A 24222-nucleotide genomic window follows, 5' to 3' on the forward strand; every position below is an offset into this window, starting at 1 on the left:
TGAGGCTCCCTCAACCCAGGTGTGTCAAGTTGACACTAAAGCTATCCAGCACAATTGACCCCTTGTCAACTTGACACACAAACACATCACTATTAAACCATAAGCTTTCCAATTCTTGTCCCCAAGCTATGATGTTAACATTAATATCACAACATAAGACAGTACGACCTTAAAAAAACCCACAGTCCTTAAAAATAATCCAAACACTTAAAAGTCCATAGTCCATTCAACTGTGGGTGGGCTTCTGTAAAATCCAAAACAAGTACTGTCTTATTTCAAAGGGAAGAATTGGGCACACCTAAGCAAAACCAAAGTCCAGCAAAGTAGCTCAAGGCTGGACATCTTGGATTCACTCACGATCTTCGGGCTCCAAAGGGTACTGGCAATTCCATTGCTCTGACTCTGCAGTCCACAGCACACTCAGCTCGTCTCACAGACCCAGGCCAGCTCCATTCCACACCTGCCATTGTCCTTGGTGATCATCCCATGGTCCTGGCATCTCCGAAAAGCTGGGGTCGCCACTGAAACTGAGGCTACACATTCACCAATGGCTTCTTCTTGCTTCTTGGGGTGCAAACCTCAGTTTCTCTCCATGACCCCTTCAATTCTGGGGTCTTCACTGCAACTGAAGCTGTACCTTCACCTATGGCCTTTCCTGGCCTCTCAGAGTGCCAAGCCTCAGCTGCTCTCTATGACCCCTTCACGCTTTCAACACCAGAACCATGCAGGAGACTCTTACACATTACCAAGTCCTGCTTCCAGCTTGAAATAGAGGTGCGGGTCCCCTCTGTGTGCTGACCCTGAGGAAATACCTCCCAGAAGACTTCTCCTCAGTGATGCTGGTCTCTTGTTACTTACAGCTGATTTTTCAGCCCCAGCTAACCAGCATCAATTGTCCCAGTAAAGCAAAGGTTTTGTGTCAGGTTCTGGTCTCTTCTTAATCACAGCTGATTCTTCAGCCCCAGCTGACCAAAACTCACAGATTCTCAATCTAAAATCTCACACAAACAGCCCTGATAGTCTCCGCTTCCTTTTGAAGCTTCACAAGCCAGGCCTCCATCGTCTACAATTCTTTCAGCATAACTGTTCCAAGCTCCACTGCAACAAACTCTGAGCAAGCAATGGCTTTTCCAGCCCAAAGTTCCAAACAGGTCCTCCCCAAAACACAAAGGTCATGTCTGTCACAGTAATATCCCACTCTCTGGTACCAATCTCTGTCCTGGTTTGTTTCTTCATTGCTGTGACAAAACATTCTGACCACTACCAACTTGGGGAGGAAAGGGTTTATTTAGCTTACATCTCCCAGGTCGTAGTTCATCAGGGAGCCCAAGGTAAGAACTCAGGGCAGGAACCTGGAAGCAGGAACTGGAGCACAGGCCATGGAGGAACGTTGCTTACTGGCTTGCTCCCTTGGCCCCTGCTCAGCCTGCTTTCTTATGCAACACAGGCCCACCTGCCCAGGGGTGGCACCACCCACAGTGGGCTGGGCCCTCCCACATCACTCATCAAGAAGATGCCTTTCAGACATGGCCACAGGCCAGTCCAATAGAGGCAATTCCCCAGTTGAGGCTCCCTCAACCCAGGTGTGTCAAGTTGACATTAAAGCTATCCAGCACAATAACTTTGATGCAATAAAAGACACAACTCCCAGCTGGGCGTGGTGACGCGTGCCTGTAGTCCTGGCACTTGGGAGGCAGAGGCAGGCTGATCTCTGTGAGTTCAAGGCCAGCCTGGTCTACATGGTGAGTTCCAGGACAGCTGGGGCTACTGGGAGACCCTGCTTCAAACAAACAAACAAAAAAAGACACAACTCCCATTTAAAATTCCTTATCTAGCAAAAATATCTTCCAAGAACTGAAATGAAATAACACTTTTTAGAGAGAGTGTGTGTGTGTGAAAGACAGAGAGAGATTGATTGTCATTAATAAATGCTTACTAATTTCTTATTTATTTATTTTGATTTATGTGTATGACTGTGTGTACTGTCTGCATGCGTGTAAGTGCACCTGTGTCGTGCAATGCCCACAGAGGTCAGAAGAGGGCGTTGGATCCCCTGAACTGGAATTACAGATGGTTGTTAGTTGTGGGTGTTGGGATTCAAACCTGGATCTTCAGCAAGAGCAGCCAGTGCTCTTAACCATTGAACCATCTCTCTAGCTTCTAACTAGTTCTAGGGAAGAACATCTCAGTCAGTGATATAGATGAAAATGAAGAGCAGTGGGCATAATCCAGGGAGGTGGTAGTAAGTAGGCAGGAAATTGTGAACCACCTCGAGGGCATTTTACCTGTATTGTTCATTTTGGTAGACATGTACCATACTCCCAGTATACTTCTTGTAGGCAAATATTAAAATGCAGCAGCCTTTTCTTGATATTTTCTGATTGGAAATAAGAACTGGGTAATTGCATGTTGAAAAAAAAGACAGTGATATTAAAGCTTGACTTTACAAGTAGAAAACTGAACACTTCCTATCTCTGCCCTTTCTCATTCTCTGCTCTCTTACTGTTTATAGTCCTGCTATACTTTTGTGCAGATGTTTGAAATATATTGATGGCTGGGTCTCTCAGAGATTTGAATTTAGTTATTTAATCTGAGGAAGAGCCTATTGTATTAAGCAGAGTTCTCTAGAGGAGCAGAACTGTGTGTGTGTGTGTGTGTGTGTGTGTGTGTGTGTGTGTGTGTGTTAAAAGGGGATTTGTTAGATTGGCTTACATGATGGCAGCTGGTTAGTCCAACAATGACTGCTTGTGCGCTGGAGAGGCAGAGAACCTGGCTGTCACTCAGTCCATGAAGCTGGAGGCCTCAGGAGTCCCAATCTTGTGCTAAAAGCCTTGGAGTTCCCTGGAAAGTTGCTGGTATTAACTACACTTTGAAATACTGAAGAAGTGCAAGTTCAATGATAGTGAGACACACTTGAAAGAAGCAGAAAGGCATGTTGCCTTTTCCCAAGTCTTTATAATTGGAACATCTGTTGAAAGTTGCGGGTCTTCCTCTCTTGGTTAATGTTCTCTGGGAACAGCCTTGTAGGCATACAAAGAGATTTAACTCCAAGGGATTCTAAAACCAGTCAGGTTTACAGTCAACACCAGAGATCACAGCTGGGACTCAGTGCTTTAAGAATGTCAATATATAATATATAACCAGAATTGAGAACTACAAGTAGCAAGATGAATGTTGGGTGAGGCAGATCTGAATGTCATTCTCAGCTCTGTTGATTACTAGGCAGATTGTGCTGGCTTTGATGCTTAGCATCTATGCATTTTAAAAAAAAATTGATAAAACCAATAGCATTAGTACTTATCTCACAAGGTTGCTGTGAGGAATGAAGGGAGCATCAATTTGAATATAGAAAGGGGAACATGGTGGGGCATGGAGGTCAAAATGACCAAGGATAGCTTGGAGTCCTAAGTGCAAAGAGCTTAGCAGATGGCAGGGTTTTCAAAAAAGTCTTATAGTTCCCTGTCGTAATTGGAGCTTATTTTGACTTTTGATCTTACATTTAAACCACTGATAGAAATGAGGCTTTGGACTTACTGAAAGTCTTTATATTTGTGATTATCTTGCTGTACTTTGGTTAGCTATAGGGATGAACACATTAAAAAGGAAAAAAAGTATTATACAATTTGAACCTGGATATAATGTATGCTTTCTCTAACATTTTCAAAAGCAAAAAAACCTTAGCTATTATGAAAACATTTTTTAGAGGAGTTATCTGCATCCGGCTGAGAATTTTATGCCAAACTGCAGCCCCCACACAAGCTTTGGAAAGCCAAGATATTTAAACCTGCAAAGTAAAGTTCCAGCTCAACCCTTAATACTGGTCTGATGTAATCCTTTAACCACAGAATGATTTGTAGCCTAGCATTGACAGTGACTCAGTAGACCTTGTATATGTTTTTAAAAAATTGTTTTTAAGTTGTTGCAGTTATGAAAATACCAAAGAAGTATAATATTATTATAAGAAAACATTCAACACATTTAATACATATCCTTGAATATGTTTCAAGAACATTTATGAAGAAGCCAGATTGAAAAGTAAAAGTCTCGATTATTATAGAATTTTTAAAAGAGGGGCAGTTACTTAGACTATTTATAATAGTATAGCCAGGCCTGGTGCAGGCCTGTAATCTCAGCTGCTTAGGAGATTAAGGCAGGAGGCTTATAGTTCAAGGGTTGCCTGGGCTATAGATTGAGTTCAAAGCAGTTCTGAGAAACTTAGTAAGAGGCTATCTCCTGTCTCAAAGGAAATAAAAAAAAAAAGTCTACCAAACACCTTTAGTCAATTTCTAAAATCAAAGACATCCTTTAAAAGATTAGAAATCATTCATTCATATTATGCATCCATAAATGGGACATTTTTATCACAGCCCTTCCCCCCAAGCTCAGGGACTATCACAGAAAAGGCGGCGCAAAGAGTGTAAGAGCCAGAGGTCAAGGGAGATGAGTAAAGCAGTGTCTTCTGGACATGACAGGACTGCTACCCTCGTGAACTCACAGCAGCTGTGGCTGTGTACACAAGACCTATACAAGATCAAGCTAGTCAGTGTTCCAGCTGGAGGGAGGGAGGGGCTTATGGGCTCCTGCCCCCACCAGAGGAGCTATTGACAGTTGATGGGTTCTGAGAGTGGGGGAGTTGGTTTTCTTTAAGGTCTTACACAAACTGAACTCTGTGGTTATTTAAAAAAAGAAAATAAATAAAGAAGACACAAAGTTGAGAGGGATAGAGGTTTTGAGGCTCTTGGAGAAGTTACAGGAAGGAGTAGGGGGCTGAATATTATAAAAATGTATTGTATGCATGTATGAAATTCTCAGATTTAATTAAAATATTATATTTAAACAGAATAATTTGTAAGAGTAGTAGCCATCATAACATAATTTGCATGCTTCAAGTTTTGTATGTGTATGTGTGTCTTTGTGTATGCCACATGTGTGTAGGTGCCCACAGAGGCCAGTAGAGGGCATCAGGTCCCCTGGAGCTGGAGTTACAACCAATTGTGAGCTACTTGACATGAGTGTGGGAAACCAAACTCCTTTCCTTTGGAAGAGCAATGCATGCTTTTAACTGCTGAGCCGTCTCTCTAGCCCTAAAGCTGATTTATTAAAACTGTAAGTTAGCCATTTATTTTGCCTTCTATCCCTCTGGAGATACTACACCTAATCTCTCAAACTCCCCCAAATTTGCTTAGATTAAATTAAAAGCATCTTATAGTAAGGAAAAGCTAAAGTTGCTATTTCAAACATTTGACTTTGTATGTCTGAATTGACATATATTGTTCTGGTTCAGAATGAGCAACTCATAGGTAACCTTACTAATACTTTACTGAATCAAAATTTGCAATTTTTAAGCTTTTAAGACTAAAAATGAATAATTTTAGCAAATATTGTGATACACACATATAATTTCATTTTGTGATCCCAGGCTTAGAATGCTGAGGCAAGAGATCTGAAGTTCAAACCCAGACTAAGCTATATAGAAAGACCCTATCTCAAAAAAAAACAGGCTGTGTGTGCATGTGCATGTGTGTGTGTGTGTGTGTGTGTTGCACACCTGTAATCCTAGCATTAGGAGAGACTTGAGGATTAAGAGTTGGAAAGAGTGAACTACATGAGATCTTGTCTCAAAAAGTTGCAAATAAGTAAATAAAGTTTATGTCTATAAAACAAGGACATACAACTCCCCTCCTCCAAATTGAGATATTAGCCATTAACTTCTGACTGACTTCCTAAAGCAAGCCTAGGAAACATCTCTCTCCCGCCCTTCTTCCTTCTTTCCCTCCCTTCCTATTCTTTTTCTGTTAGAAGTTTCACGAGCTTTTTGTCTTATAGCTATTAAAATTCAAATCTAAACTCTTAGGCTCTTTTAAATCAAGTTCTGTGAAAGTTTTGGTTTTCTAAGGAAATAATGCTCTAGGAGAGATTTGTAACATTTAGAATCAAGAATTAATGAAGGTTTGGAAAACTAAGAATATTTTTTATTTAGTCAGGTTGAAGAGTTAAGATTAGTTGAGTAACTTAGCTTTTAAAAAACTTTTTAGTTTCACATCATGTTTGTAAATTTGTACCTAGCCATTTTTAGAAACCAAAGCATAGAAACTAAAACAAAACAAAAACTAATTTTAGCTATCAGATTTCTTCATATGAGTAGACTTTCTCTTTTGGAGATTTTAAGTTTATATAAAGGTAGAAAGTATTGTATCTTGAAACCCATGGGTCTGTCATCCAGCTCAAGTCAAGTCAGCTAGTTTCATCTATTCTCCCATCTGTTTGCTGCCTAGCAGATTATTATGAATCCAGTCCCAAACATTATGCCATGTATAAATATTTCAGTATGGTACTTAAAAGGGTATCTTCATAAAGCATATCCAAAATTACCATTATCTTATCTATTAATAAATTAACTGTAATCCTATTCTCAAATAACTAGTCATTGCTCAGATTTTGTTTGCATTAAGATCTATGCCTTATGGTTATTATCCTTTTTATTATCTTTTTGTGTGGGTAGAGTTTGAGACAGGGTCACCCTGTAGCTCTAGCTAGCCTGGAACTCACTGTATAGACCAGGTTGGCCTCTATCTCCCAGAGATCCACCTGCCTCTGCCTCCCGAGGCTTTTTAGTATCTTTTAACTTACAAGTTTTATTTTTATTTGCAATTTCTGGCTTAAGAAACAGGATCACCCACCCTATAAAGTCCCTGCAGAATAGATTTTGCTAATTGTATCCTCTATGGCATAGTTTAACATAGTCCTTTGTTTCTCTGAATGTTGTATAAATTATTTGTGGATACATGTCCTGGGTTTTCTTGTGTTTTATTCTTGTAGTTCAGAGCCACAAACTAAAACTAACCTTTTTCCTATAACATATATTTGAATTATGTGAAATAGTTACGATTTTGTGAACTTATGTACGAGATACAGATGCATCTTTAAAGTAACTGTGTATAATGTAGGACAAAGATTAGAATTTGCACTGATACTTCTTTTAGCAAAGTGAGATGTGTGTGTAAGTGAGTGAAGGTGTGTAGGTTGTTAGTAGAAAAACATTATCAGAAGCAACAGAGGGTTATAAAAGTTAAATATCCTAGAATCATTTATTATAATAGCTCTGTTTACTGACCACACTATTTTAAAAAGTCCATCGGTATCATTTGAGCTCATAATAGTGTCCTTAGTACATCAAGAGAGATGAATTGTATTAAAATTAGTTTATGTTGAACAATAATGGTAACTAGAGAACCAACAGTTTAGCACTTAAAAGACTGTAGAATTAGATACTGTTTTGAAAAAAGGATGTGTTATGCCTAATCTGCAGTTTCTGTCAATAATATATCTGTATATAGGGAATTTATAACAGTCATAGGTTCTATTTTACCAAGAATAAATAGGAAGAAATAAGGTAGGTCAATTAATAGCTATAAAATTTACTATATATGCTACATATGGATCACCATGTTTTAGAACATAATTGAATTTTGATAAAATACTCCTTGTGCTAAAAATAGAACCCAATTTGATTTTTTCTTTGATGATTCAGAAGCATTAAGGGACTGTGTATAGCATTAGAATTATTGTCACTAATTGTATCTGCTTAGGAGAGTTGGTTTATTAGAATACCAAAGTAATATTAGATGCTAGAGAATTTTGTCTCAATTAAGAACGCCTGAATGGCTGTCATGGAAAGTCACCTCATTAGACATGCAGAATCCATTAGGGATCCATATACTTTTATGTGACTGCATACATTGGTGTATGTTTACCTGTATGCTCTGGCATACATATTACAGTTAAATATATAAAGTATATTGTTAAACACATGTACATATATATTGACTTGTGACATGTGCAACCATCACCACTAACTAAGGAAGCTGCAAATGGAAGGAATTTGATCAAAATTTACCAAGAGGAAATTGGCTCCGAGACATAATGATTTTGGCTGGAGAAGATAGTGATCCTGGCAGAGTATACTCTCTATTTCCTTGTGAGAGCTCCAAGATTAAAAGAATTAGCTACATAGAGGCAGATGCTTGGTAGTTTTCTGGAAGCACAATTATAAGGTTTATGAAAAACAGGAAGACCAACATCTCAATGCAGGTTTTTTGAACTAACTGGAAAATAATGTAATGTGCTGTTTTGTACCCTTCAGGCCTCGTTTATTGAGCCATGGTATTTCACTTTATTTCTATGACAATTTTTTGCATTCTTATTTCATGTGTACTTGCCTTTGAGAAGAAACCATATCTTTGAATGCTTGTAAGATACCATTTTTTAAGGTAGCTCGAATTTTTAGTGACTGATGATTACAATTAGTCATATTGCAATATTGTCTTTCAGAATTGCTGTCCAGTTTTCTTTTGTCTACTTCTGCTCATACCCACCAGATAAACTTGGCTCAAAGTAGTCAGTATCTTTATAGATCCTGGAAAATTCTTGGAGCTTTTAAATACCTAATTTAGTTATAATGAATCATGGTGATCATTCACTTTCAAAAGAATTTAAATGTCCAAGTTGAAAAGCCTATAATGTTCAACACAGTGCCTGCACAGAGATGAATAGGATACTGTCTGTATTTCAGGTACTTTTAAAATAGTCTCATTGAAGGAAAGTGATATGAAAAAAACATTACCCAGACAATCAGTCATTCATTGTGAACACTACCGAGTGAGTGCATTGAATAGGAAAACTTTCCTTTTGTCTTTAATTGTCAATGACAAAGAAACTCTAGCTATTCTTCTCTGTTGCATTTTGCTAACACAAAACTAATAAATACCTGATGCCTATAATGTAAATGAAGGAAACATGGAAGGAACTAAATCAAATCTTTAGGAAGTGCTCTAAATCTTAAATGCAGGGATTATAAACTCAGATACCTGAAGGAGCCAGTTAAGTAACGCCAAAGAGTGAAAAAGGTAGATCTAGAGCAGTAGGAATTAATGGAGCCTGTGACCTGCTGACATGTATATGCCTTGTCTAAAGATCTTCAAATGAAAGTTCTGTGCAGGTCAAAGGAAGCATGTCTGTAGGCCAGGGTTGCCAATTTGCAAATGCTCTATAGTTCCTTAATATTATTTGAGCCATCACCAAAACATTTGAGTAAAAAGATGATTTAAAATTAAATGCAATAAATATAACCAATTTAAGAATGATCACGTCATATTTGGTGCTTTTATTTCTAGGGGCATAGATGACATTAAATCAGGAATGATGGGGTCCTAGGAGGGACCTGGAAGGTATTCCAAATCCAGGCAGAAGAGGGGAAGAGGTGTCAAGTTGAGCAAAATAAAGAGTTACAGGAGAAGTGGAAACCAGCAAGAGTAATGTTGGTTCTCCATTCCCTGCCCCAGAGAGGGTCTCATGTAGACCAGAAGCTGACCTTGAATTCAGTATATAGCTGAGGTTGCTCTTGAACTGATTTCCTGCCTCTCCCTCCCAAGTGCTGGGATGTAGGTATATGCCACCATACCTAGCTTCTCTGTTGTTGAAATATGGTATGTCCACCCCCAACCCTGCCTCAGCTTTGGGCAGCCCTGGATTCCAGGTGTTAATCATTGTTAGAAGTTGTCAAGAGATTGGGATACATTTTCTATGGACATATTGTCTTCCTGAGAAATGGGGGACAACTGGTGGAAAACTCTAGTACGGGGCTTTTAGCCAGCGTGGTATTGCTGGATCTTATATGAAGGTCCAATGAATTGATGTGAAATATGTGAGCCTTTAATAATAATTAGAAAATTTGCTAGAAAGATGTTTAAATTTTCTACCTTGCTAGTAAATGCTGACTATGATTTAAAAATCACAGAACATATTCTCTACAGCCAAAAAGTAGGTATTACTCTGGACTCATTGAATCCACTTCTCACAGGGTAGTACCTGTGAACCTGCCTTTTAAAGCTACTTCCACATTGTTCTGATGATAACCAAGGCTGTAGGTAGGAAGGGCTCACACTTGCTGCAAGAGATCAGGCTCCCTTGATCAGTGAAGACTGTGAACTGACAGCCTTCTGTTGAGTGACTGTTCCCCCCAGCTGATATCCCTGTACCTGTGGTTCAAGATCGGTAAGTAGCCTGTCACTGAGCTGTATCCCCAGCTCCATGGTATTTTGAGACAGAGTTGCGATATGTAGCCAAGGCTAGCCCTAACTCTGAATCCTTCTGCCTCCCCTTTGCTAGTTGGGATTATTAGCATGAGTTACCATGTCTGGCAGAGATTTTTTTTTTTTAAAGAAAATGTTTATTGAGGAAAAAGAACCTTATTCTGTTTGATTGGTGGTGAGTTGATGGCTGTGGATATTGGTAGCTTGGAATGGGAGAGCCTTGCTAAGGTTTCTGAAGTGCTTCATTGGACTAGGTGAGTCTTTCTAATTATTTCCATTAAGTAGTATTGGAGCAGATGTTTTTCTTTTGATGACTGTGAGGGTCATCACTGTTTTGAAAGAAGTAGTAAGGTATGGGTTTGGGAGCTAGAGGGATAGCTAGTTTGAAGAAGTGAAAGTTGATTAAACAGTCTTCACTATGTATTGCTAACTTGATTTATGGTTTGGGTGCAGTCACTATGGCTGCTTTGTGGGGGCCCATTTTAAGTCTCTGGAGAGAGACTGTTTGTAGAAGATGTAAGGGTTTTCTGCTCCAAGGCACACATTCCAATCCTGGCATGTAGCCAGCATTCATGTGATACCACCAGGCAGCTTGTACGTGCTGAATATGTTCCCGTGAAGTAGAGCAAAGGTAAAAATATCTCCTGGGTAAGGGACCATGAAGTCAGTGAAGATTTTTGTCTCTAAGCTTAGTGCTAATGAAGGGCTAGGGTGCAGATTGTTATGTATGATTCCAAGACACACGCCAGTAATCAAAGTGTCCCAAACTGGTCAGGATCAGCTGGCTTCTTTGGAAGCCTTGCTTTATTACCCACTGCATCAAATGCCTTATTGATGTTTGAAAAGCTCTAGGATGGGGCACATCTCAGATGCCAATTTTAAATATATTTTAAATTCATTAAATGAGTTAACTAGACGAAAGTATAGTCTTCTACTTTCTTTTCTTTCTTTTTTTTTTTTTTTTGCTTATTTTTTCATAGCAGAAGGGATTGCAGTCATTGTTGGGTTAGTGGAAATAGATTCATCCTTTGTGTAGGTTTTCCTGCACATACGTGTAAGAAGCTCCTCAACTTTTATCTCTTCCAGAAAACTTAAGTACCTGAACTGAATCTGTACTTTAAGTGAAAGGGCTTTTAAGTAGCTGTATGGCTTAGTAAGAGTTTATATACTTCTTTTTTTTTCCTAGAGAAGTTAAATGTAGTAATATCTGTTTCAGTGTACCAGCTCCTCCTCCTCTCTTTCTTCTCCTCTTCCTCCTCTTCTTCCTCTTCCTACTTTTTAAATTTTTATTATTTTAAAAATATTTTATTATTTTTATTTTATGTGTATTGAATGTATTGTCTGCATGTGTGTAAGTGCACCTGTGTTATGCAATGCCTATGGAGGTCAGAAGAAGGTATTGGATTCCCCCGAGCTGGAGTTATGGATGGTTGTTAGTCACCATGTGGGTACTGGGAATTGAATGTGGGTCCTCTGCAAGAGCAGTCAGTGCTCTTAACCGCTGACCCATCTCTCCAGCCCCCTCTTCCTCCTTCCTCCTTTTCTTACTGCTCTTTCCCTTCTTTCTTTGCAAAGCAATAGAAACCTGTTTCAAACTGGCTTAAAACAGTATAGGGAGTTCATTGGTTTACAGGACTTAAAAAGCCTACAGTTTGACTTAAGATAATGTTGGCCTTGTGGCTGAAATAATGTCATTTAAGGATCTGTTTCTTTCCATTCCATTTCTTTTCTGCTCTACTTTAGATTTTGTTGGCCTTTATTCCCTCGAACCAAGTAGTTGTCCAGTATCCTTTTTTTTTGTTACTTATTATTTATTTTTATTTTGTATTTTTACAAATACAAAATAGTTACTCCAGTTCAGAACAGTCTCCTACCATGGGAAGAAGGCAAGCCTTTATTTCTTAGCAGTCCAGCTCATATCTCCATTTAGTTGAATATATGCCCATAACTGAATCAGGCATTGAGGATAGGTGCATAGGAAATGCTGGGGTTTGGCAGTCAGCATCTGTAGAGCTCTATCTGGTAGATTTTACTCCAGACTCATGGTGGAGAATAGGAAGGAGTGGTTTCTCAAGGAAATTTGGGTTGGTGCTTGCAGGAGAGGATAGATGCTGAACATCAAAGGATGGACTCTTAACTGGAGATGTGGCTCAACATTATTATGTGGACCGTGGTCTGAGGGCTATAATTTTAAATGAAAAATGAAGACAATGAAATGTCTTACTGCCTTGTGTAGTATTTGTGTATCTTTTCCTTTAGTTAATTTTCTGCTCTGTATTACTTTATTTTTCTGGCTTTTGGAACTGTATGCTACTGTTATAACAAGAACTTGGGGTAGCTTCCTTCTAGGCAGTTCTCCTGTTCATGTGCTCATGAATTGTGCTACTAGGTCATTGGTGGCTTTAACGCCTCTGGGTAGTAAGGTCTCTAACTGGGATTTTGACTAAGAGGAGAGCCTGGTAAATACTTAAGTCCAAGGTGTTCAGCTAAGAGGAGAAGAAACAGCTAGAATAAATCATTCTAGCCCAGGGGCCTTGTCTAGTCAGGGGAATCATCTAGGACTGAGGTCAGGAACCAGGTGTCAAGAGCCTGCAGATGTTTCTCTAGTTATAAATAACAACCTGGTTGAAGCTGTTGTTTTCTGTCTTGTTCTGTGCTGCCCATTCCTCATAGAAGGAAATGAGGATTTATAATGAGTGTCATCTGAGACACTCTCTTGCAATGAGAGAGAGAATGGCTAGGAGTCCTACGGTGTCCTGACTTACCTATTAAATACTCAGTGCCTTGAAGGATCCCTAAGCTTGAAGGATCGATCATTGTGATTGAAATAATTTGCTTCAGGTTGGAAATTGGTTAAAATTGGGATTCTTAGCTTCCTAAGTTTGAAAAGATCCTGAAGACATTTTCTAATGCAAAGTGAAACACAAAGTGTTTGCTTTAACTAAATGATTGCAGTTAATTTCTTGTAAAGAAACACAGAAGCACACATTAATTTAAAATAAGCTCACACTGTTGTTTCTTGTAGTACAGCCAGGAAAAACAGTAACAAGCTGTCTCCTTCAAAAATCACATCCCTGGATGAAATTCGAGCAACCTGGAAAATTTAAATACATTCCCAGGAAAAACATTTTGAATTGAGCTGCAGTCATATTGGCTATTTCTCTTTCTGCCCTTGCAGGGTTGTCCCTCAAGGCCTGATAGTATGGGTTGGGAGGTGTGTGACATCGTCAGCCAGGTGAACAGCAGCACTCCTGTCATAGCCACAGTCTGTCTGTCCTGAAAAAATTTTGTTTTCATGTTTGGGGGTTGTTAATCAAATTTTACACTGGTGTTTTGTTTGACATTGAACTTAATACCAATATTAATTTATATTTCTTTTGAGAAACAGTACATATAAAATGAGCATTTTGGCCTCAAATAAATCTGCTACTTAGAAGATGTTGCCTTAAAATTGTGTGGAAAATGATAACACCTAGAGAAGAAACAATCTTAGTTATTATTCAGTCTATTACCACAAGGTACTTATATAATAATGTTCTGGGATTTTAGTGTTTCTAATGCGGGCTCTCTTTTCTTACACATGTTGTAGAGGGACGCTTGTATTCTCAGGTGGTTATAATGTTGCCAGATGAAGGATGCTAATAATAAAGGTGCTTTTGGGGGGAGGGTGTGCTTTCATTTCATTTCTTTCCTATCCCATTTGAGAGAGCCTCTATGTGGAAGAGGAATCTGCATACCTTCTTCCTCTTGATAAACAAAGAAGTCTGGATGAATCAAGAGATGTGCTTTGGGATTTCTTCCTTCTGTAACCCCACTCCCCCACAGGTTTCCTCCTATTAATTCATTAATTGTGAAAAAACAAACACAACTTAGAAATGAGCTGTGGGATCCTAGAGACCAAATTGAACTGGAAATTCAACATGGAGTGGAGCTGTATCCTCCTTCTAAAATTTTTTTTGTTTTATTTATTTTTATTTTATGTGTATGAGTTTTTGCCTGCATGTATGTAAGTGCACCCATGTCATGAAAATCCTATGGGGCCAGAAGAGGGTGTTGGATCCTCTGGAACTGGAGTTAAGGACAGTTGTTAGCCTGTGGGTGCTGGGAATCAAACTCGGGTTCTCTGAAGAGCAGCCAGTGCTCTTTACCCCTGAGCCATCTTTCCAGCCTCCTTGTCCCCTTCTTTTAAGAGGAACCATGAGAGGTAGTCTATACAGTAACATCTGATGGGAGAAGGGACATTGTAGGTTTTGAATTTCCTAAGTGGAGTCCCACGTATAATTTTGGGGCACTTTTACATATTTTAGGTTTAACGCATGACTGCCTATGGAAGAAATTAAAATGGTGTTCCAGCACCAACTATTCTGATATCCTAGACCAAAATTGAGATGGATATAGAAACTATTGTGATGCATCTCAAGGTAGATTTGTGAAGATGTTTCAGAAATCCCAGGTAGTTGTAAGTTTTACTAATCTAGCTAGTTGAGAGTCTGCTAATGAACAGCATTTCAAGAAGTTCAGGCTTAACACTTTCTTATTTTGTTTTTCTCTTAGTACTCTCACAAAACCTTATGGAAAAGTTACTTTACCCTACTAAGGTATTTGTGTATTTTGCCCAAGACCACTGCCTTTGTCTTCTATGATATTTAACTGTCACATTCCCTGTTGACATGGAGTCAAGCTGGCATTACTACTAGCATCCAGAAGATTTCACTGGCCACTTTTTTACTGTAAGGCCAGGGAATGAATTGGTGGGTGCTATCTTGCAAGTCATTTTTAAAAATCCCTTTTAGAAGAGGCCTAGGACGCATACCTCAAGTAGTTGGTTGTTGGCTGAAAAGAAGATCAGAACCTTGGAGAGCTCTGATGCACTGCTTTAGAAGGTCTACCTTGCCTTCTTGTTCTGATCCTGGCCCTAGTAGTGGCCACTGGATACAGGTCCCAAGTCACCTCTTTTCACCACTGTATGCTTTGTTTCCTTGTGGTTATACTTCTTAAGTAGGCGCTGGAAATCAATTTACCTGAATTCTAAGACTACTTTTATTAGTGCATATTAATCCCACAAATGACTTTTTATTGATAGCTACTTAATTGTTCATTTGCATCTTAAAGATTTACATTTTTTATTTCTAATTATCTCCTGAGTTTTGAAAGACTATAATTAAACTTCAAACATCATAGCGGCAGTCTCAAATCTCAGATTCATCAGGCTCTGTCTACCAGAGAGTTCTTAGAACGTTTGAAAATAAAGCCTCTAGCATAACAGAACTACTGTTTAATTTTTTTGACTTGCCAGTATTTGTCTCTCTGAGTGTACTACAAGAGTACACTGTGTTCTCTTATAGCTACTCTGTTTCGTTCTTAGTAGCTGAATTTCTTAAGAGTAGAAACCCCAGATATTAGCTACCAGTCAAAACTGTAGCTGTGCAAGGGATTTGATCAGAATGCCTCATTCTCTTGTTTGATTAGACAATGATTATATAAATATTTAGAGAGGGGTTAGATGGAATAGGGAGCAGACTTTTTCTGTGTGGTCCTAAAGCTCATTCAATTCTTACTGAACTCCCTTGTTCAGTACTAACTTTAAAAAAATTAGGGAGTTGTTATATTTGGTGAAATTATGAAAAATGTCTAAAATAATTTCATTTAAATTATTTAAAATATGTCAAATTAGACATACACTAATATAGAGATTTTCATTGATGACATGAACCTATTGCAAGTAAGTCAATAGCAATTTTTTGTTGTTGTTATACTCTGTATTTTCCATAAAACAACATTTAAAGAACTCGTGGTTGTTCAGTTATCATTCTGTTAGGAATGAAAATGGCATTGGTCATTTCCTAAGACTTCTTATTCAGATGAATGTGACATGAAAGAATTTTGATTGAAAGGCATAATAAACTGCCACCATGACCATGGCATTCAAGCCTACTGCATTAGCTTTCCAGAAGTGTTTTGTGAGCCTTGGCACTTAAACCATAATAAGCTCAGGATCACTGGAAGCCTACATATTTAGAGTTAAATGATGCTAGTTTTTTTTTTTTCCCCCACCAGGCTACATAACAAGCTAACTTTCAGTTGGTCAGAAGAAATAACTGAAGTCTGATTTTGTAAACTTTTATTAATGGAATAGTTTCCTAAATATTGAAATTGACAACAGTTTGATGCATGACATGGTCAAGGCCCTGGGTTCAATCCCCAGCAACACACACACACACACACACACACACACACACACACTGAGACAGTGTAAGAGCAAAATATGTGAAATACGCTATTCTGATTTTTTAAAATTTATATTTTTCCATTGTGAAAGTATGTACATATGTTAAATACAAATATATACATAAACATAAATATATACACGGAAAATATGGAAATCAGAAAAAAACCCTTTTAAATGGCTTTTGATGTAGAAAAGAATAACATTTTCCTAATGATTTTTCTGTGCATAGATGATTCTTTTCATGGATTTACACTCCCACATGTAAAGGTGCCTATTGAATAATGCTCTCATCAGTTTTAACTGATTGGTTAGTTTAAGGTATAAGCTCTATTCCTCATAATTTTGGCTTAGCATTTCTTCATGGAATGCTACACCAGGGGCAAGACAAACTAGTGGATCTTATGGGAACAAGAACCAATTTGTGGACTTGTACCCCTGTCATCAGGTAAATGTCATGGTAATGAGTTCAGTCAGATCTTGGGCAGGGGCTTGTTGCACCCTCAGAACAGGAAGCTCAGAATGGGCAAAGCCACAGGGATCTGCAGGGATGCCAAGAAGAGCCAGACTTAGGTGTCATGGGTAGTCCCTCTATGGATGAGGGTATTGTCTTTCAGGGTGGGCTTGTGATCATTAAGGTTGGGAAGGTGATGTGCTGTAGTTCTGTATACTGTTATGATATTTGAAAAAGAAATTTCTCTTACCATGTGCATGCATTACTCTTTCAGTGAAAAATTGGTTTTTGAAAAGGGAAAACAAGGAAAGTTTCATTCCTTTGATTACTTATAAGATTGTATGTTTTTCATGTGTTGCTCCCTGGCTATATTTCCTTTTACCTTACCTATTTGCTAGAAAGTTTGTGGTAAGTTTTAGTTAATTTTATAATGTTTTTGTTAATTTTTTGTTGTATTTCTACTTCATTTCTGTATTTCATCCATTTATTATCTGACAAATATTTCAATGTATATATTTTTATTGACTTTTTGTGCATTCATAAAGTATCTCTTAATCATATTTAAACACCCATAAACTGACAGTTTTTTCTCTTTTTTTTTTTGGTCTTTTTGAGACAGGGTCTCTCTGTAGCCCCAGCTGTCCTAGAACTCACTATGTAGACCAGGCTGGCCTTGAACTCACAGAGATCCGCCTGCCTCTGCCTCCCAAGTGCTGGGATTAAAGGCATGCGCTACCACACCCAGCAAACTGACAGTTTTTATGTAAAAATTCTTTGAGAAATTCATACATGGATACAATGTTTTTTAAATGTATTCACCATTCATCCCCCCCAACTTCTCTTAACTGACAGTGTTATCATAAAATTATTTTTGTAGGAGAAAATGCTTCCTTTTAGATGTCATTGCCCTTTATCATTAGACAGTGATGATTCTAGGTCTCTCATATATTTTCTTCTTTAATTTCCCCAAAGGTAGGAACTAGTGGTACATTGTTTCCCAGCTTTTCCCAGTAATGATGTCCTTTTTCATGCCTGAATTTGCTTCAGTATGGTTTAATACTATGGTTTTGAGTAACCTCTGCTGAATTGAGGCTGAGCTTGACCTTGGAAAATGTTGTGAGTCATTATCTCATATATGGAAGGGAGCGCCAATAAAGAGCTGAGGACTGACTGGGCCTGTTTCTATCTGTGGGGCCACTGATTTGGGTGAAGTGTATATAAAAGAGAAACACGGGAAGGTTGAGAGTTATCCCTCTCAAAGGCTGGAGTATCCCTCATGTCAGACAGCTGGGGTGGAGGAATGAGAGTAGGGAAAGAGAATTCCCATTCCCATTCCCATGAAATGGGTCATGACAGCTAACACATGCACTGACTGGTTAGAAGCTAATATTTTAGTGGACTAAACTAGGGGAAAGTAGGCAGATTTACATTCTATACAATCTTGTTCTCTATACTTGAATCAGTAGTTATTCAACTCACTAGTTACCTTGTCTCTAAAGAACTGACATAACCCTTTCTCTGAGTTGCTTCACATGTATTTTAGTGAGAATGAGTTAACTTTCTGTTATAAACTACTAGCTAATACTTTGGCTATTTTCTTTGGTTTTATTTGATCACTTCCTCCCATTGAATTTTTTGATTTCTCGTTTTGGAATCTCTTTCCTAATCTCATTGCTTTGTTAGTATGTTGTGTCCTGTGCCTCCTCTTTGTGGCAATCCTCATTTCAGATGTCTTCCTTCATGTATCAGAAAAAAAACAAAACAAAACAAAACAAAACCCCAAAAAACAACTAGAGTAAGAGCCTTGTGAGTGGAGATACATTGATTATTCCCTTCTTTGTAAGGAGTCCTGATCATTTATGCTGCTGCTTCCTTCCCTAAAGAAACTTAGGGCATTTTTCTGCATTTCCTGCTCAAGAGAATAGAAAGTCTAGTGTTCTGTAGTCTAGACTGGTTTTTAGAAATATGTCTTGGTCTTCAGGAAACTTAGTTTTAAAGAGTGACTAAAATGTTTTGTGTTTTCCATTTACCCTTTAAGATAAAGTGATTCAAGCAACACATTACTTAATAAAAGTGGTTATGTAGCCATAGGAGAGGAAGTTTAAATTAAAAAATATTTTTTTCATTAATGTGTATGTGTGTGTGAGCCTATGTGAGCTGACATATACCATATGCATGCAGGAGCCCATGGAGGCCAGAAGAAAGTGTCACATCCTTTGAAACTGGAGTTACTGGCAGTTGGAATCTGCTATGTGGGTGCTGGGAACTGAACCTGGGTCCTCTGTAAGAGCAGTAAGTGCTCTTAACTGCATAGCCATCTGTCTAGCCCCAGGAGAAGAATTTTTATCTTGTTAAGCATATCTTAGCCTGCCTTGATAGGAGTGTTTTTCAGAAAGGTGTGCTTGAACTGCCAACAAGGTCAGAGGCATTTCTAGGTATTGGGAGATTGTGTTTTAAAAGAAAAGAGGTATTGGTTGGCATGTCTATACTGTTCATTTAACAATTAGGTTGAATCACTTGAAATGAATTTAAATTGGAAAGAAATGTTTGCCAGATATGTTTTTGTGTTTGTGATTGTGATTTGTGTGTGCATGTGTGTGTGTGTGTGTGTGTGTGTGTGTGTGTGTGTAGGCTTGAAGCTTGCCAAACACTGAAGAGAAGGGTAGGATTTTAAAAATATAACTTAAGGTAACTAAAAGGCTTTTCTTTTTGCTCTAGTTGCACAGGAAGGGCTGGGAAAGAATACTTGACCAAGAAGTAGAAAATCATCTTTCCTATTTATAAATGTTTAATGATCTCTGAAGGAAACACATAGCAAGCTATATAATGATCCATTTTCAGTTCTGTCCTATGTTCTTATACCCTGTTATATTTTGAAGGAGTTTTTGAATAGCTCAGAAGGAATTTCAGGCTGTCAAGATCAAGAGGCTTGCTGTGGAGGACTTTGTGCTCTTCTGACCAAATCACTTTTAGATCCAGATTTCCTCATATTCAATGTGTGATGCTCAAGTGCTTGCTTTTTTTCTGCTTGCCAAGTGTTTATATGAGCATCTCTTTAGGCCTTTCCTTCCTATCAATGAAGAAATGCCTAGTACCTTCTCCACTGTCATTCAGCTCTTATAAATCAACAAACATATGCTGTAGAGCAAAGTACCATTGCCCCTGGGTATATGTGGGGAATTGGTTCCAAGAGATGCCATGGATATCAAAATATGCTAGTGCTCCACATGGTGTGGTATTTGTAGTAATCTGCTCACATTATCTTTGAATTGCTTAGAATACCTGACATAATAGGAATACTATGTAAATAATTATGTTCTATTGTTTAGAGAACAACGGACAAGGAAAACTACCACTTTGGGACAGACGAAATTTTTTTCCCTTTAAATGTTTTGAATCTGCAATTGGTTCAGTCTGTGAATGTTGAAACCATGGATGTGGAGGGTATTGGTCTTTTCTTTAAAAAATATTTTACTTATTATTTCTATTTTATATGTATGAATGTAAAACCTGCATGTATGTAAGTACACCTGTGTCATGAAATGCTCATGGAGGTCAGAAGAGGGCATAACATACCCTGGAACTGGAGTTGCAGATGGTTGTTAGCCACCATGTGGGTGCTGGGAACCAAACCCAGATCCTCTGCAAGAGCAGCCAGTGCTCTTAACCACTGAGCCATCTCTCCAACCCTAAAGTTTCCTTTTTATGAATATGTTCTGTTATTTTCTGTTTGTTTTCTTTAGATAGATGCCATGCTTAGTTTGTCTTTAAGGGACTATAGTAGTGCAATGGTTCTAAAAGTGGGTCCGTAGATCCCTAGGAATGCTTCAGAAATCTGTGAAGTCAAACTGTTTTGAGAATCATATGCAAACGTTGTCTCCATCTCCTTTCATTGTGCTGATGTTCCCACTTACACTGCAGAAGCATTGGTGGCAGCACTGATATCTTGGCATTAATCAAGGAAGGCAGTAGCATCAACTGTACGAACAGTCATTATAGCCTTCACTGCTAAAGTCTCGGTGTAGAAAAGACTTGGCTTGTTTTCTTCAGCCCAGGCCAGTGGCTGATGCATAACAGGTATCAACACTCAGTACATACTACAGAAAGGAAGAACGAGTTCTGTACACTTACCAGATCTCTCATTTCCTTCTTTTTTGTGTTCTTCTCCAAACCTTACATTTCCTAGTTGTATTTCTCCTTCTGTCTACTCCATTTCTCTCTTTTTCTAGATTGAAGCATTATTGTGTTTATATTTCTGTGAAGTTCTGTTGTTTGTAGTGTTTGTTTACGTCTGGTGTTACAGATGCAGATGATCTGTGGATGTCAAATTCAGTTACTTTTACATATAATGTTAGTTTAGTTGGTGATTGCAAAAAATAAAATAAAATTATAAAAGAACAGCAAATCCAGTGTTCAGGGCTGAAGTCCTAGTCTTTTAGGTGATTTAGATATCTTATTTTTCTACTGCTCCACTTTACTGTTCATTTTCTGCCTTGTCTCTGAGTTCATCGCCCATCAGGAATAATATGTTGCTTAGACTTTTATTGCTTCTTTCCTCTTCTTTGATGTGAGGTTATGACGAGGGATTTGTATGAAAATTATTTCTCACAGATCCTTATTTTGACTTTGCAGAACCTTGCCTCCTGGAATCCTTCAAACCCTGAGTGCCTCTTGCTCGTGGTGAGGGAACTTGTGCAGCAGTACCACCAGTTTCAATGCAGCCGCCTCCGTGAGAGCTCACGCCTCATGTTTGAGTACCAGACGCTCCTGGAAGAGCCACAGTATGGAGAGAACATGGAAATTTATGCTGGGAAGAAAAACAACTGGGTAAGTGTTTAGAGATGGGGGAAAGTTACTTCATCTGTAATGAAATTAAAAAGAAAACAAGATGTCCATTTATGAAGCTGTAGTGATTTCTTTAGATAGACATGGTATAGGTCGCCAGTATACTTCCTCACAATTTAGAGGGTGAAGGACTTTAATGAGTATGTAGTTTATTGTTTGTAAAAAAAATATCCGGAAAGTGTCAAATTCAGTCCCATTCTCAGTCTCCTATATTCAGATGTCAGGGAGAGAGCCTGAGGTTGCCTGTGTTCTAAGCCTCCAGTGGGCTCTGATGCAGATGCCTGGTGTGCCAGTGTGAGGTACTGACAAATTCCACCTCCCTTTTAGGGAGTGAGTGACTTCTCCAGGGTCTTAGTCAGATAGAGAGGTCAACTGCTTTAGATGCAGCTGATTCTGTGCAAAGTATATCCACCCCCTTGCCTTTATTTAAAGACAGGGTCTTGTTAGGTAGCCCAGAGTGGACTAAAACATGCTGCATAGCCCAGATTGGCCTCAAATGAACAATCCTTTCATCTCTACTTCCAGAATGCTGGAATGATAAGTGTGGCCACCATGCCTGACTATACCTGCTTTTTTTTTTGAGACAGGGTCTCCTTGTAGCCCCAGCGGTCCTGGAACTCACTATGTAGACCAGGCTGGCCTCGAACTCACAAAGATCCACCAGCCTCTGCCTCCCAAGTGCTGGGATTAAAGGCATGCGCCACCACGCCCGGCTTATACCTGCTTTTTAAATAATTTCCTTACATTGTATAAGCCTTTTGAAATGCAAATCAGATTATAACCCTCCTTTGCCCAGAAATTTCATATTTTTTCCTCTTACAGCAAAAGCCCCAATCTTTCCAGTGGTAACATAAACTCTGTGGTTACTGTTATGCCGTCCTCTGTCCTTCAGGGTCTGCTACTCCCTCTCCTGCATTCAGTCATACCAGGCTTCAGCTGCAGGGGCCCTTGCTGTGCTACGGGCCCTCCAGGCATGCCCCGTCCTAGGCTCTTGGCTTAAATTTATGTTGCCTGGTTGTTTCCTCTGAGAGTAACATGACTAACACCCCTAATATACTGTCAACTGATAGGCTTTCTGTGGTGTTCTATGAACTGCCCCGATTTTTAAAAAGACCAACTTTTTTTGGATTATGTTTTAAATAAATTTACCTGTTTTAAAAAATATTTATTTTTATTTTATTTTATGTATATGACTGTTTTATCTACATGCAAGTGAACCACATGCATGCAATGTCCCCAGAGGCCAGAAGAGGGCTTCAGATCTCCTGGAACTGGAGTTACAGGTGGTTGTGAGCCATCATGTGGGTGCTGGCAATCAAACCTGGATCCTCTGCAAGAGCAGCTAGTGCTCTTAACTGCTGAGCCATCTCTCCAGCCCCAGTTCACCAGTTTTAATTATAGAATTTCATGATTCTCAGTAAATTGGCTGATTTGAGCAACTGCCACCATGATCTAGTTTAGAATGGTTCTGCCACCCCAGTAAGATTCCTCACCCCTAATTACCATTAGTTCTTTTCCTACCTGTATCCCTAGGTAACCATGAAACCACTTTCTGTTTCTGTAGATTTTCATTCTGAACATTTTGGATGTTCGTGATACATGACTGGTGGTATGACTGGTGATCTCATTTAGCATAATATATTTGCTATCTATTCATGTTGTACCATATACCAGAACTCTGTTTATTTTTATGGCTAAATAATATTCCACTCGACAGACATACCACATTTTGTTTGTCTAGTCTCTAATTATTGATATTTCAGTTTTTCTTTACTTTTCTTATGAATAATGCTATTGTAAATATTAATAAGTCTATATTATATTGTCCTTAAAATTAAAATTCTCTTTTGTATTCTCTTTCCCAACCTTTATTTTGCTCTTCCTTTTTAAAAAAGGAATCTCTTTCATATATTAGTTATGCCGGAGCATAAAATATTCATTTCAGCATTCAGTCTCTTAATAATGCTTGCTATCATACCTTAGATTGCTGGGAATCTGGGCAGAACAGCTAACTCACGGTTCCTCCTAGGCTGCTCTGAGGTGCTGGTCAGTGCTTTGGTCACCTCAGGATTCCACGGGAGAGAGACTCATTATAGGTCCATTTGTGTGGCTGCTGGCACAGCAGTTCTTCGTGGGCTGTTGAACTGAGAGCTTGGTTGGTGCTAGTTGGCACCTGGAAGCTGCCCTCAGTTCCTTATGTCTTCCTCCATAGGGCCTCACCACAAGGCTTCTAATAAAATGGCAGTTGGCTTAACCAGAGAAACAGAAGAGATTGAGAGGGAACACGTGAGCAAGAAGTAAGCCTTTCACAACTTGCTCTCCTGGAAATGGCATCCCATCACTTTTGCTCTAGTCTGTCTATGAGATGTAGCCCGAACACGAGGGAGGGGTTATACATGTAAGTGTGAGTGCTGATATGGCTGTGTACACTTGTGGAAGCCTGCCATGCTACTGTACTCATTTATATTTCCCTATTGGAATATAAAATTCATATCATCTTCATTGACATACCCCAGACACCCAGAACTGTGCCCATCACATCATTGATGTTCTGCAAACATTTGTTGAATGAGTGAATGAATGAATACACTCTAGGTAAGTATAGA

At 38.8% G+C, this 24222-nt stretch overlaps 1 protein-coding gene across 1 annotated transcript in view; it reads left to right on the forward strand.

Annotated features, from left to right (window-relative positions):
• Positions 1 to 24222, forward strand: part of Babam2 (BRISC and BRCA1 A complex member 2) — a gene marked incomplete at its 5' end in the record, with an annotated part of 408743 nt that overhangs the window by 88584 nt on the left and 295937 nt on the right. The window contains 1 exon segment of the mRNA XM_008828413.2: positions 21404 to 21598. Within this exon segment, the coding sequence (XP_008826635.2) occupies positions 21404 to 21598 (195 nt within the window).

The sequence above is a fragment of the Nannospalax galili genome, unplaced genomic scaffold (assembly GCF_000622305.1).
Source record: "Nannospalax galili isolate Female #2095 unplaced genomic scaffold, S.galili_v1.0 scaffold893, whole genome shotgun sequence".
NCBI classification, from domain to species: Eukaryota; Metazoa; Chordata; class Mammalia; order Rodentia; family Spalacidae; genus Nannospalax; species Nannospalax galili.